The sequence below is a fragment of the Mobula hypostoma genome, chromosome X1, assembly GCF_963921235.1.
Source record: "Mobula hypostoma chromosome X1, sMobHyp1.1, whole genome shotgun sequence".
Lineage (NCBI taxonomy): Eukaryota > Metazoa > Chordata > Chondrichthyes > Myliobatiformes > Myliobatidae > Mobula > Mobula hypostoma.
In genome coordinates this window covers 4,464,021-4,479,995 of record NC_086128.1, presented here as the reverse complement: position 1 = coordinate 4,479,995, position 15,975 = coordinate 4,464,021, and the positions used below count along the sequence as shown (strand labels likewise).

The window sequence follows — 15,975 nt, the reverse complement described above, 5'->3', positions numbered from 1 at the left end:
GGATCACGCTCGGGATCGCTATCAGGATTCAAAGGTGAAGGTAACTTTATTATCAAAGTACATATATGTCACCACATATAACCCTGAGATTCATTATCTTGCGGGCATTCACAGTAACTGCAAAGAAATACAATAGAATCAATGAAAAACCGCACATAGCAAAGACGATCAAACAACCAACGTGCAAAATACAACAAGCTATGCAAATGCAAAATAATAATAACAATTAAATAAGTAAAAAGTATCAAGAACATGAGACAAAAAGGATTTTGTAGATGCTGGAAATCCAGAGTAACACACACACACACACACACACACACACACACACAAGGAATAAACAGTCGATGTTTCAGGCCGAGAACCTTCGTTAGCACTCATGGACTCATTCAGACCTGATGAAGGGCCTCGGCCCGAAACATCAACTCTTTATAAATGCTGCATAACCTGCTGAATTCCTCCAGTATTTTGTGTGTATTGATTTGGAGTTCCAGCATCTGCAGAATTTTTGGTGTTTATGATTTGTAGTTTTACTTGCTCATTTACAAACACGTCTAATTGTGGAAGTAACGAAACCCTTTCTTGTCCCGAAAGTTGCGAACGGACCCGAAGACGTTCCCGGGAGTAGCGGCAAGTAAGAAAAGAGATCAGGCTCGGGATCGCCTCTGGCCTCGGTGTCCAAACGATTGAATTTAAAAGATAAACAGAAATATCTTCTGTAAAGAATACAGTCAACAAAAATATCATTGTTTTTAATCAAAACTATAGAAGTTTTCGGCTGTGACCTAGCCTTTCTGCACTGACCACCATGCGACGTGGTTTTAATGAAGCTTGGTGTCTTAACAGAATCTAAACACAAGAGATTCTACTGATGCTGAACGGGTCTCGACCCGAAATGTCGACTGTTCATTTATTTCAATAGATGCTGCTTCATCTGCTGAGTTCCTCAAGCTTTTTTGTTTGTGTTTAACAAAATCTCTCTGTGTGGATTCGAAGATCAGCGCTGAAAGGTGCGGTATTGCTGTAACCCGGATTTGTAGCCCCACAGTTGTGCGGACACAGTCACGTTCGCAAACCTACCCTCGTCCCCTGCTAAAGCTGACCCTCCTTCCACAACCCCTTGGACCCCCGAACTGAACGAACGCATGAAGTCCGGAGCCTGGACACTGCTTGTTCTCTCCGGTGGCGGATTTTCCCGTCGTTGCTGCGGGACTCTCCCGCTTTCAGATTCCTTCCTTCGGAGCGGAGGTCGCTCTCTCCCGACGCGTTCCCAAATATCCCGCACTCATTTCACTTTTCGAATGTCACCCATTTTCGGATTTTAACATATAAAATCCGGCAGTATGGCAGAGAGAGCTCAGAGCACGATCCCCAGACACAGGACTCGGCAGCACCGGCGTCCGCTCCCGGATCACAAGCCGCGGCGTTTCTATATCCTGAGTTCCAGTCGGCGAACAAGACCGGTTTTCGGAGCTGATTCTAGTCTCATATCGGTGCTTTATTCTGTGTCGGGTGAAGATGGCATTGGGCCGAGTTTGGAGAGTTTGCAGTGTGTGGCTGTTTTTGACCGTGACCCTGACCCTGGGCTGTGAGAGGCTGCGGTTACTGCAAGTTCTCAACACAGAGACTCTGGGCAAACTGAATGAAATGGTGAGTTGAACCCACTCCCAGAGACGGGTCCTGACAGTCCCTGGCTGTTCGTTGTTAACAAATAGTCTGTTCTCCCGGTGTTTCTGTGTGGTGGGATTATCAGTAACGTTGGTATCTTCTGTCTCAGGGTGGCCGCCTCCCCCGACAGTGTGCGACTGAGAGGCTGTCGTTGAAAACCAAGCCTCTGGACCTGGTGAAACTTTCGGAGCAGGTTCATGTGAGTAAACTCTGGATTTTACTTTAATGTAATTCATTGGAGATATTATGCTAAGTAATGTGAAGGATCGGATCCGAACTTTACCCAGATAATTTGACTATATCAGAATATGAATTCTTTCTCTCCATGTCACACTCATTTTCTGACTCTATCACTCGGACTTTCAGGACCCCATTCACACGGAATAGATCTCATTTCAGTTATCACACTGCTGCCCCCTTTCTCTCTATCCCACTCACGGTTAGCTCCCTCTCTGTATATAACTCCCTCCCATCATCTAATCTAATCATTTCACATGCTCTGTCACCAATAAACATGTCACCCTGTATCACTTTCTGCTAGTTTTTCCTCTCCCTCTCTCTGTGTTCCTCTCTCTAAATATCTCTCCCGCACCCTACAGTGACATTACGAGTTCTGTTGATCTCAGGAAATGCTTGCATCCTCTCAGATCATCACACTACCTACGTGCTTCATTGGTGATGGAACCACCTACTTCACTTTAAATGCACTGAAAAATCGTGAGGTTTCTCGTTAAATTATTTTACATTATAGCTGACCCTTTGGTATCGAGGAGATAAAAGCTGAGGGGAGACCTGACACTGGTGTGCCATATCATGCGTGGTTCTATGATTGTAGGCATCTATAAACTTTCCAAATCGAAGAAATGTATATGACCAATGTTACAGATTTAATGCAAAACTTTGGAGTACAGGATGCGATAGCAGGAAAAAAATCCACAATGCATGGATGGAATTTGGAACAAACATCTTAAGACAGAAACTCTCACGATATCTGTTCAAAGTTCAAGTGAATTTATTATCAAAATTGATATATTTCACGATATACAACCCTGAGATTTGTTTACTTGATGGCATACTCAGAAAATACTCATTAGAAAGAGGTGGCCTAGGGTCAGAAGGTGTTGAACCACTGTGGATAGAGTGTGGAACTGCAAGGGTAAAAAGTCCCTGATGGAACTTCTGTACAGATGCCCAAACAGTAGTTAGGATGTTGCCTCCAAGTTACAATGGAAGATAGAAAATGAAAGCCAAAAGGGCAATGTTACAGCAGTCTTGGGGGGACTTCAATATACAGGTAGTTTGGGAAAATCAGGTTGGTGTCAGGTTACAGGAGGTAGGATTTCTAGAGTGCCTACGAGATGGTTTTTCAGAGCAGCTCGTGGTTGGGCAGACTAGAGTATCAGTTATTCTGGATAGGGTGTTTTGCAAAGAACCAGAATTGATTAGAGAGCTCAAGGTAAGAGAGCCTATCAGGGAAAGTGATCATAATATGATAAAATTCACTATCCAGATCTTTCAATGTTCAGTAGGTTTCAATGAGACTCCCCACCCACCCATCTTTTTAAATCCCAGCAAGTACAGGCCCAGAGCCATCAAATACACCTCATATATTAACCTTTTCATTTCCGGGGTCATTTTCATGAACATCCTTTGAACCCTCTCCAATGTCAGCACATCCTTTCTTAAATAAGGGGCCCAAAACTGCTTATAATATTCCAAGTGAGGCTTCACCAGCACCTTATAAAGCCTCAGCATTACATCTTTGTTTGATATTCTAGTCCTCTCGAAATGAATACTAACATTGCATTTGCCTTCCTCACCACGACTCAACCTGCAAGCTAACCTTTAGGGAATGCTGCACAAAGACTCCCTCGTCCCTTTACACCTCTGATATCGGCATTACAGTGGAGTATAGGGAATTACAGAGGCATGAGGGAGGAGTTGGCCAAAATTGATTGGAAAAGAACACTGGCAGGGATGACAGCAGAGCAGCAATGGTTGGAATTTCTGGAAGCAATTTGGAAGGCCGAGGATATATACATCTCAAAAAGGAAGTAGTATTCTAAAGGAAAGATGACACAACTGTGGCAAAAGAAGTGAACTCAAAGCCAACATAAAAGCCAAAGAGAGGGCATATAATTGAGTAAAGATTGGTGGGAAGTTAGGGGATTGGGAACCTTTAAAAAACTAACAGAAGGGAACTATAAAGTCATTAAGAAGGTAACGATGGAATAAAAAAGTAAGCTGGCCAATAATATTAAAGAGGATATCAAAAGTTTCTTCAGATATATAAAGTGTAAAAGACAGACAGGAGAGATATCGGACCACTGGAAAACGATGCTGGAGGGATAGTAATGGGGAACAAGGAAATGGCAGATGAACTGAATAAGTATTTTGCATCAGTCTTTACTAAGGAAAACAGCAGCAGTATGGTGGAAGTTGCAGGTAGCTGGAGGCATTAATTGTGTGAAGTTACCATAACTAGAGAGAAGGTTCTTGGGAAACTGAAAGGTCTAAAGGTAGATACGTCACCTGGGCCAGATGGTATACACCCCAGAGTTCTGAAAGAGGTGGCTGAAGAGATAATGGAGGCATTATAATGATCTTTCAAGAATCACTAGATTCTCAAATGGTTCTGGAAAACTAGAAAATTGCAAATGCCACTCCACTCTTCAAGAAGGGTGAGAGGCAGAAGAAAGGAAACTACAGGTCAGTTAGTCTGACCTCAGTGCCTGGGAGGATGTTGGAGTTGATTATAAAAGATGAGGTCTCAGGGTACTTGCTATAATCAGCATGATTTTCTCAAGGGAAAATCTTGCCTGATAAACCTGTTATAATTTTTTGAATTAAAAAGCAGGATGGACAAAGGTGAATTGGTTGATGTGGTGTACTTGGATTTTCAAAAGGCCTTTAACAAGGTGCCACACATGAGGCTGGCTTAACAAGCTGTGGGCCCATGGTATAGCAGGAAAGATTCTGGCATGGATAACACAGTGACTGATTGGCAGGAGGCAAAGACTGGGAATAAAGGGAGCCTTTTCTGGTTGGCTGCCGGTGACTAGTGGTGTTCCACAGGGGTCTGTGTTGGGACCGATTCTTTTTACATTATATATCAATAATTTAGATGATGGAATTGATGGCCTTATTGCAAAGTTTGCAGGCAATATGAAGGTGGAGGGGCAGGAAGTTTTGAGGAAATAGGGAGGCTGCAGAGGGACTTTGACAGATTAGGAGAGTGGGCAAAGAAATGGCAGATGGAATACAGTGTCAGAAAGTGTAGTTCATGCACTTTGGTAGAAGAAATGAAAGGGTTGACTCTTTGCTAAATGGGGAGAAAATACAAAAAACTGAGAAGTAAAGAGACTTGGGAGTCCTTGTGCAGGATTCCCTAAAGTTTAATTTGCGGGCTCAGGCAAATATAATGTCAGCATTCATTTCAAGTGGACTTGAATATAAAAGCAAGGATGTAATGCTGAAACATTATAAAGCACTGGTAAGGCCTCATTCGGAATATTGTGAGCAGTTTTGGGCCCCTTTTCTGAGAAAGGATGTGCTGGAACTGGAGAGGGTTCAAAGGAGGTTCAGAAAAATTGGAGGTTGGGGGAAGCTAAAGGAACTGCTTCTGTAACACTTTCATTTGTCTCCACCCAAAGTCTGAAGGTTGTAATAGCTGATGCACTCTACTTCTTTTAAAAATATGCAATGGTCAGTGTACATCAGGCTCTTGACATGGCAAACCTTTTGTCATATAGCTAAACTCCCCTTCTTATTTCCTCCTTTCCTGTTCTTCCTTCACCTGTTTTTCATTCCTCTAAGAATTTCAATCTCTTCATGAGATTGGACATGTCTCGAAAATCTCTCCCTCACTGTCTGTGTCTTGAGGAGATCAGCCCAAATTTCTCTGGACTCACTCTGTAACTGAAAGTCCCTGCAGCATTAATGTATTCGTGCAAATCAGTTTTGCAACCTGTCAAGGACTCGAGCAGTCTCTCCTGCACCTGAGGCCTTACTAATAGGAAATTCTCCTTTCGCTGTTTAAACTATTAACTGTAGGCTGCAGTTGACATGGCTCTGCACTTTGATAAATTCACTGAAGTTAGCAGTCCCTTAGTTAAGGTCTGTTTGTTTGAAGTTAATGACTGATTTTGTCTTGTCCTATTCTACTGAGAGTTATAAGCATTCTGTTCTAAATCTCAACTTTACTAGAACCATGGCCCTACTAATATCACCACGTGTGTTTTGCACAGGCACAGGAAAGGATCTGGATTGTCCATCAGACCCTGCATCACCTCCGCAGGATCTACAGTTTGAACCTGAGCTCAGTCACGTGGGTCCAGAGCTCAGTGGAACACTTCAGGCTTCTCTTGGATCGGCAGCTCAAAGAGCTGGAAGATTGTGTCCGGAAACCAGGCTCAGAGTCCAAACCAAGGAAGAATGCCGCAATTCTTAAATACTTTCATGTACTGAGAGAGTTTCTGAAACAGAAGGTGAATTAACACTTGATCACCAGCACATTATTTCAAACACTTGATATTGGTTTATTATATAACGTATTTCATTTTCTCTCTTTCAGAGATTCACTGCCTGTGCCTGGGAAATAACCCGCGCTGAGACCAGAGCACATCTACAACAGCACCTTCTCATTATGGCAAAAATCAGCAGAGGTCACTGAAGAATTACCAGAGACAATTTTTATAAGGGACTAAAATTGGTGACTATTTATTTAACAATAACCTTCATTGATCAAAAAGAATATGTAAATTGATTCATATTACATTTCAAAACAAAAGCAATTGCTGAAAATTTGAATGAAAACCTCATCGGGTGGAAATACTTCATACATGTTGAGAGGAAAACTTGGGCCCAAAAAAGACTTCCAACATTATGAATGATTATCAGGCTGAGGCATTAACTATATTTCTCCTCGTCCCATCTGCCTCACTGTTGTCTAAACAATGGAACATTTTCAGTATTTTCTGTCTTTATGATGCATTATGTTACATTGCAGAGATTTTCAGTTGACAAATAATGGAGAACAGAGAGTGCCTGGAACTTTATTTTTTAGTGTTAACTTAATTTATTGGTATTTATTTTTGTATTGCTACTATGTGATGAAATGTGAATTTGGTGATTGTTCCTGTCTCCGTCCCTCACTTAAAAGACTGGAAACTAGTGCAATGCAAAGTTGCATTTCTGGAGAAGGTGCTCTGTCGCCAGCTTTTCATTCTCACTGTCTTTGGCAGCTTGTCTCTGTTTTGTGGATGTTATTTTAGTTCCAATTGTAAATGGAGCTGGGTAACAAATCATTTTCCTCAATTTCATATAAAAGATATGGATTTGCAGAGCCATTCCTTATGACTTCATCCCTGACCACAGTAATCATAATGTGCTTGTTCTTCCAGTGGTCAGAAGCTAAATTTGCCTTTATTTATATTTATTGTGATATGTTTAAAACATGTGTATGTGTGGCTAAAAAAGCCTTTAATTTATTGTTATTGAGAGATATCTAATGGATAATATTTTTCTAAGTAAAACATTTCATTAAAGATGTATCTGTATTATTTATTCTCCATATTACACAATGTTTTAATAATAACTTTTGTGTTTGCTGATTTTCTCAGGAATATAAGATTTTGCCTTCACTTTCCCTGTCATAGGCTTTCCCCTCCATTCTATACCTCCCCCTCAGCAGACGAAGCATACACATACATCTTGAAATTAATTGTCTTAATTTTCTGTTTTCTGGATGATACATGGATTTAAACTAATAGTTTCCTTCTTCATATTCTCCTGTTGAATGAGAAACCTTTGAGCCTGAAATGAAGATACAACACTGGCTTCACAGCAGAAACCGTATGCAGTAGTACCCTGAGGGAGGATAACCTGTTGTTTTTCCTGCTTATATTGAGCTCACTGTGGCAGTGGAGGAGGCTGCAATTTTGTCAGAATGGAATTAGGATTGAGAACTAAAGTGGTTTCAGATTCCAGCATCACAAATTTAAATTCAAGTTTATAATAATAATAATAATAAATACTTTATTGATCCCGAGTGGGAAATTCTTTCATTACAGCAGCAATATTTAAAAACACACTTAACAGTGTGCAGACTTAACTAATAATAATGTATGAAATAATAAAACAGAGACTAATGAATTATGATGTGTATTATCGTTTGAGGCATTAGTACCCAGGGTATAAATGCTACGAACATTTTAGCAGCAGCTCAGTACATTAGAAATCTGATAAACATAAATTAAATTAACTTAAATTGATTTAATTATATTACAAATTAAACATCAAAGAGTGAAAGTTGAGAGAGAAAGAAGAAATATAATCCAATGTTGAGTTAAGATATTCAGTTCAAGAACATAATTTAAGTGAGGGAGAATTTAATATCGAAGTTCGAAATGTGAGTCTTCAGGCTCCCCTAACTGCTTGCAGCATCAAAGCAAGGGCATATCCTGGATCATGAGGGTCCTTAATGATGGATATTGCTTTCCTGAGACATCGCTTATGTAGATGTCATTGATGGTGGGGAAAGCTGGACTTGTCTGCTTTCATAAACACAAAATAATCTGCAAATGCTGGGGTAAAAGCAACACTCACAACACGCTGGAGGAACTCAGCAGGTCGGGCAGCATCCGTGGAAAAGATCGGTCGACGTTTCGGGCCGGAACCCTTCGTCAGGACTGAAGAGGGAAGGGGCAGAGGCCTTATAAAGAAGATGGGGGGAGGGTGGGAAGGAGAAGGCTGGTAGGTGCCAGGTGAAAAACCAGTAAGGGGAAAGATAAAGGGGTGAGGGAGGGGAAGCAGGGAGGTGATATGCAGGAAAGGTGAAGAAGGAATAGAGGAAAACACAATGGGTAGTAGAAGGAGGCGGAACCATGAGGGAGGTGATAGGCAGCTGGGGGAGGGGGCAGAGTGACATAGGGATAGGGGAGGGGAGAGGGAGGTAATTACCGGAAGTTGGAGAATTCTACATTCATACCAAGGGGCTGGAGACGACCTAGATGGTATATGAGGTGTTGCTCCTCCAACCTGAGTTTAGCCTCATCATGGCAGTAGAGCAGGCCATGTATGGACATATCTGAATGGGAGTGGGAAGCAGAGTTGAAGTGGGTGACTACTGGGAGATCCTGTCTATTGTGCCTTTGAAGTGTGATGGGAAAGCAGATCACCTGAGAGAAACCACTGAGTATACTGAGAGAAGATGCCAACCCTCCATAAACAGTATCCAAGGTCAGGATTGAACTCAGATCCCTGGAACCATGAGAATCATTGGGTCATACAGTTCTGAAAAAGACTCCGGCTTTACATTGAGCATCAAGCATCCATTTACAATAATCCTGCACTAAGTTTATTTCCCCTCATTCCAGTCAACTCTCCTACCCATGTTCAAACACACTAGAGTTAAATTTCAATGGCCAGTTAACCCAGCAATCTGCAAATCTTTGGAAACTGAAGAACTAGAGGCGATATACAACTCAACTCATGTCATTGCATTGCTGTGGAAAGAAGACGATTCAACAGCAAATGGGAAGAAATTCAGGAAGAGTATGTTCAGTAAAGACAGATCCAGTATCAATTCTGCATGAGCTCTATCAAGACTGACTTTAGCCAAGTGGATGTGAACATTTCGCAACATCTAGCAAGTAAATAATTTTGCCCAACACACCTGTTTCATTTAGAGCCTTCCAAGCTGTGCAGATGGAGTCTGCTTACTAGATGAAAAATAGGGCTTCAAAGAACTGCTTGAATGTAACAAGGACCAACCCAATTAGTCTAATACACATTCTGCAGCTATTTTGAATAGCTGTAAACACAAAATACTCTGCAGATGCTGGGGTCAAAGCAACACTCACAACACACTGGAGGAACTCAGCAGGTCGGGCTGCATCCGTGGAAACGATTAGTCGATGTTTCGGGCCGGAACCCTTCGCCAGGACTGAAGAGGGAAGGGGCAGAGGCCCTATAAAGAAGGTGGGGGGAGGGTGGGAAGGAGAAGACTGGTAGGTTCCAGGTGAAAAACCAGTAAGGGGAAAGATAAAGGGGTGGGGGAGGGGAAACAGGGAGGTGATAGGCAGGAAAGGTGAAGAAGGAATAGAGGAAAACACAATGGGTAGTAGAAGGAGGCGGAACCATGAGGGAGGTGATAGGCAGCTGGGGGAGGGAGCAGAGTGATGTAGGGATAGAGGAAGGGAGGGGGAGGGAATTACCAGAAGTTGGAGAATTCTATGTTCATACCAAGGGGCTGGAGACTACCTAGACAGTATATAGGTGTTCCTCCTCCAACCTGAGTTTAGCCGCCTCATGACTTCACCAACCTCAGTAGAAAAAGCCTGCTTGCATTTGCCCTATCTCTACCCCTCAAAATGTTGTTTACCTTTATCAAATCTCCTCTGAATCTTCTACATTCTAAGGAATAAAGTCTTAACCTATTCAGTTTCTCCCTATTACTCTGGTCCTCCAGAACCAGCAACATCCAAAATGAATTTTCTCTGTACTCTTTCAATGATATTTACATCTTTCCTGTAGTAGGTGACCAAAACGCACATGATTTCTGGAGATCAGCCCCCTTCTAATGTCACCATGTGTGTTTTACACAAGCCCAGGAAAGGTAAGGTGAGTAACAAAGGAGGGACAAGGAAGAAAATATAAATGCACACTTATAGACAGAATCAGAATCAGGTTTTTATCATTGGCAAGCCTCATGAAATTTGTTAACATAGCAGCAGTAGTATAATGCAATACATAACAATATAGAAAGGAAAAAATAAATAAGTAAATCAATCACAGTAAGTATATAAATATATACTAAATAGTTAGATTAAAATAGTGCAAAACAGAAATAATTTTTTTTTACCCCAAACAATTCCCCACTGATCTCCCTCCTGGCACTTATCCTTGCAGGCAGAACAAGTGCCACACCTGTCCCTACACCTCCTCCATCACTACCATCCAGGGCCCTAAACAGTCCTTCCAGGTGAGGCGACACTTCATCTGTGAGTCTGTTGTGGTCATATACTGTGTTTGGTGCTCCCACTGTGGCCTCCTGTATATCGATGAGACCTGACGTAGATTGGGAGACTTCTTCTCTAAGCTTCTACGCTCTGTCTGCCAGAACAAGCGGGACCTCCCAGTGGCCACCCAATTCAATTCCACTTTCTATTCTCATTCCAAAATGTTCATTGATGGTCTCCTGCAATGTCAGGATGAGGCCACACTTAGGTTGGAGGAACAACACCTTATATTCTGTTTGGGTAGCCTCCAACCTGACGGCATGAATATTAATTTCTCAAACTTCCGGTAATGCTCCACAACCCTCCCCCCTTCTTCTCCATTTCCCATCCCCTATTTCTCTCTCTCACCTCATCTCACCAATCAGCGTCCCAGCTCTTTATTTCATTCCTCCCCCTCCAGGTTTCACCTATCATCTTGTGTTTCTCTCTCCCTCCCCTCCCCCACCTTTTAAATCTACTCAGCCTTTTTTCTCCAGTTCGGTCTGAAACGTTGACTGTACTTTTTTCCATAGATGCTGCCTGGCCTGCTGAGTTTCTCCAGCATTTTGTGTGTGTTGCTATAATATTTTTTTTTAAAAAGTGAGGTCGTGTTTATGGGTTTAGTTCCTCATTCAGAAATCGGATGGCAGAGGGGAAGAAGCTGTTCCTGAACCGCTGTATGTGAGTCTTCAGTGCTGCAGCTCATGGTCATATACTGTTCAGAAACATGAGGAAATGGGCCAGTGAAGGAGGGAACAAAGTCTAATCTTTCATTTCAGGTTGGAGACAGTTTGATGTCAAAGGACTGAAGGTTGTGGGAAATAAACATTATAAAGCAGAGATTGGAAGTCCAGGTAACAGACTCCAAGCAGAGGCTCCAAAATATACAGAGATGTGAATATTAAAAAAATGACAACTATAAATGAAAAATAAACACCAGTTTGTTAAAACATAATTTTCCAAAACATTTATTTACAGTAAAATGTTCTCATTCAATATAAGACATTACAGTGTAAACAAGAACTTAATTTGTTAATAAATACTACACTGCAAAAATGATTTACGCATTTAGTTTGAGTGGTACAAAACAACAACAATTCACTAGACAGAATAGTCATAACTTAGAAATAAAAAATACACAATAAATGGATAAATAGGTAAAATTTAAATAAATAAATAAATAAATACATAAATTGTAGTGGTCTTGTGGGGATCTGAAGCAGATGTCACTGTGAAAGTAGAATGATGAAAGTCAGGGTAGATCCTGGTTAACTGGCCAGTAAATCCAACCCAAAGAGTTGGGAAAGATTCCCATATCCCAGATGAAAAGTGGACTCCTAAATTCTCATCACGATAAAAATCAGAAGCTAGAATATGCAGCCTTGCAAAACTAAGAGAACAATAGAGCCAAAATTTGAAATCTGGCTTGAACCCATAATTCATTGCAGGAAGCAACTCACTAGGTCCATTGATGCTACCTGAAGTGTCATATTCTGTAAAACCAGTTCCTTCCATAAAATGCCATTTTATGCAATTATACACGCAGTGGCCATTTTATTAGGTACCTCCTGATAAAAGTACGAGTGTATGTGGTCTTCCGCTGCTGTGGAGGTTCGATGTGTTGTGTTTTCAGAGATGCTCTTCTGCACACAGCTGTTGTAACGCATTGTTGTTTCAGTACTGTCACCTTCCTGTCAGCTTGAACCAGGCTGACAATTCTCCTCTGACTACACTCACTTACAAGATGTTTCTGCCCACAGAACTGGTGCTCACTGGATGCTTTTTGTTGTTCGCACCATTATCTGTAAACTCTAGAGACTGTTGTGCATGAAAATCCCAGGAGATCAGCTGTTTTTGAGATACTCAAACGACCCCATCTGGAACTAACAATCATTCCATGGTCAAAGTCACTTAGATCATATTTCTTCCCCATTGTGATGTTTGGTCTGAACAATAACTGAACCTCTTGACTCTGACTGCATGCTTTTATGCATTGAGTTGCTGCCACATGATTGGCTGAATAGACATTTGCATTAAAGAGCAGCGGTACATGTGAACATAATAAAGTGGCTACTGAGTGTATATTTATGGTCATTAAATAGGTAGTAAATGTGGAAGTATATAAAGACACATCCTCTACTCAAGTCACTTCCAGCTGAAGATGTTATATATAAAATGCTTCTCTTTGAAAGGAACGTCCATTCTTCTTTTCCAGTGCTGGCCGCACCTTTAAAATTATTCAGTATTTTCTGCTAGTTTTTGCTGCGATGAGGAGGATCTGCTGTAAACAGGCTCTCGTTTCAGTACGGATAATTTCCCAGGCACATTCGGCAAACTTCTGGAAAAAGAAAATATTCAGGAGAGCAAATTATGGGTTGCGCATACAGAAACTGGGTGAAATGCAATATCGCTAATTAATGACAGAGTATAACAGCTACCAGCTCACCTTATGTTTAAGAAAGCTTCGCAATTTTCGAAAGTATTTTTCAATTATGATGGTTCCCTTTGGCCGAGACTCTGTGGCTGGATTCCACACGCATTCCTCCAGCACTCTGACTTGCCGATGCAGGAGAACCCTGAAGCCTTCCACCTTTTTGAGGGGCCATGTGGCTGAACCTAAACTCATGCCGTAGATCTCGTTGGTTTGCCGCAGTGTTTGACAAACAATATGGATCTTCTCTTGGGTCTGTGCAAAGAACACAAGGTGTCATTACAGCAGTCTTGCTAGCAATCTGGTTCAGCAGCATTCTCCAATCCAGACATCTCAGTGAACTTCTCCAAATCCTCCCTTAAGTCTTTGCGTCCTTCCTATAGTCATAGCAGGAAAGCTTCTTTACCACTTATGTCAACACTTTCAGTGAGCTGTGGATTTGCACCCTAAGATCGCTTTGTACATGAATGCCCCTAAGGTCCATCTTTCCTCGTGTACCACATCATGGTTAACTGGATTAAACTTTACATGCCATATTTCTGCCCAAATTTCCAATTGATTTACATCTTGTTGCATTCTTTGACAGCTTTCCTCACTATCCATAACTCCACTACCAATAATTGCGTTATATGCAAACATACTAATCAGACCACTCACGTTTTCATTGACATCATTTACTGCGGTCAGATAGAATCATTATGCACACTATGAACACTCTGTACTTCGACACTTTCCAATTTTGAACTATTCAATTTATACTCTAAAAACGCAGATTCACAGCAAACTGCACAATCACAGTTTCCCACATAATTCTCCAACCTACCCGTCCTCACGCTGCCCTTACCCTTTGCGCCTTATTATCAGCAACAAACTTGGACATACAGTATATTGCACTTCTTATTTCCATCTAATTCGTTAATGACCTTTTTAACATGGGTCAGCTACTCTGTTCACAATACGGAACCCCTTATTATTAATAGCCTGACGACATGGATGTTCATTTTTTTTAGTTCTATGTTCTCTGTCTTTTAGCCAGTCCTCGTTCCTTGCTGATATTTTAATCCAATATCGTTTTCTTCACCTTATCGAACAGTTATTTCATCATGCACTTTTGAAATTCTGAACATCATCTACTGCCTGCTCTTTAGACCTCATTTGGACACCTTTTCTTAGACAGGGAGTGATGAAACTGGAAAGGGTTCAAAGGAGGTTGACGAAGATGATTCCAGGATTAAACAGCTTGTCACATGAAAAAAGTTTGAATTTAGAAGAATGAGCAGTGACTTAATTGAATCGTGTGAAACGTCTTGATGGAGAGGACATTTCCTATTTGGGAGACTATCTAAAACTAAACTCGAGGACACAGATTCAGAATAGAGCGGTCTCCTTTTAGAACGAGATGAGGAGGAATTTCTTTAGCCATTGAGTGGTGAGTCTGTGGAGTTCTTTGCCACAAGCAGTTGTGGAGGCCAAATCTTCATGTATATTTAAGGCAGAGTTCGATTGGTTAGGGCATGAAGGGATACAGGGAGAAGGCAGGAGATTGGGGCTGAGAGGAAAAATGGATCGGCCAGGATGAAATGGTGGAGCAGATTCGATGGGTCGAATGGCCAAATTCTGCTCCTATATTTTATGGTTTTCTGGTCTTAAAGGTTCCGCTAGACGAGCCAGTGTCGGTGGGAAGTTGTTTTCTCAGTCACTGACATCCGAGAAAGGAGTACATACTACACTCCTTTTCACATCCACGTTTCGGCAACACGAAGTCACAATGATAGATGATGAAGTACCAAAATAATGCGCTCTGCAACTGAATGAAATAAAGTCCAACCACTCACCGTCAACCCCTTCGAAAGATTCACTAGCTTCAAGGGCTGGGTTTTTAGCGACAGCCTCTCACTTACACACTGCCAGGGAAAGGCAGCGCCCTGGGAGGGAGAAAGTAAACTTTGTTATAGACAATCCAACACCGAAATATCACAGTAACGCGGGGAATCAGGCATGTAGAACGACAAAGCTCTCAAACTATAGCGCCTTTTCTGAGATTTAAATCAAAGAGCCAGGGACTGTCAGGAGCGGTTTCTGGGCGCAGGTTCAACTCACCATTTCATCCAGTTTGCCCAGAGTCTTTGTGTTCAGAATTTGCAGTAACTGTAACTTCTCACTGCCCAGGGTCAGGGTCCCGGTCAAAAACAGCCACACACTGCAAACTCTCCAAACACGGCCCAATGCCATCTTCACCCGACACAGAATAAAGCACCGATATGAGACTAGAATCAGCTCCGAAAACCGGTCTTGTTCGCCGACTGGAACTCGGGATATAGAAACGCCGCGGCTTGTGATCCGGGAGCGGACGCCGGTGCTGCCGAGTCCTGTATCTGGGGATCGTGTTGTGAGCTCTCTCTGCCATACTGCCGAATTTTATGTGTGCTATTACATTCGAAAACTGAAAATGGGCGTCAGGTGTTCTGAAAGGAAAACTGTCAGTGATCGTTTCCTCATTTCCGCTCTGAATGCGAAAACGGGAGATTCCGGAAACAGTAACAGTGAAAATTCCTGATCGGAGTCAAAATCCAGCTCTCCGCGGGAGTACAGTCTAGGTGAACGGTTGCAGAGCAGGGGGCGGTGGGGGAGATGCCTTGTGTCTGCCGATATCAGCTACAGTGTACTATCAGGGTTGTGGTGACAGCGACCGCGTAAGTTCGGCCGCAACCGCTTTTACTGTGACGGAGAGAACCCCTTTGGAAACGACTGCACATTGATCACCACTCCCGCTCTGGGCCAACAGCCGCTCTCCACACCGCAGTGCGGACAGTGCGGAGAGCACCGGGCCCAACCGGCTGGTGATGACTGTCTTTGTTCGACTTTCGCAGACTGCTCTGT

General features: G+C 42.2%; 2 protein-coding genes across 2 annotated transcripts; one reads left to right on the top strand and one right to left on the bottom strand.

Moving 5' to 3' along the window:
• The first annotated feature begins 1,515 nt into the window (after positions 1-1,515).
• LOC134340435 (interferon alpha-21-like) lies at positions 1,516-6,337 on the top strand. Its single transcript, XM_063037664.1, has 4 exons — positions 1,516-1,647; positions 1,775-1,864; positions 5,913-6,152; positions 6,239-6,337. Exons 1-4 carry the CDS (start codon positions 1,516-1,518, stop codon positions 6,335-6,337), a joined length of 561 nt encoding a protein of 186 aa, XP_062893734.1.
• A 6,566-nt stretch (positions 6,338-12,903) lies between these two features.
• LOC134340481 (interferon omega-1-like) lies at positions 12,904-15,327 on the bottom strand. The gene is made up of 3 exons (XM_063037791.1): positions 15,196-15,327; positions 13,111-13,350; positions 12,904-13,002 (listed from the first exon to the last, which is right to left on the bottom strand). Exons 1-3 carry the CDS (start codon positions 15,325-15,327, stop codon positions 12,904-12,906), a joined length of 471 nt encoding a protein of 156 aa, XP_062893861.1.
• Positions 15,328-15,975: the final 648 nt, after the last annotated feature.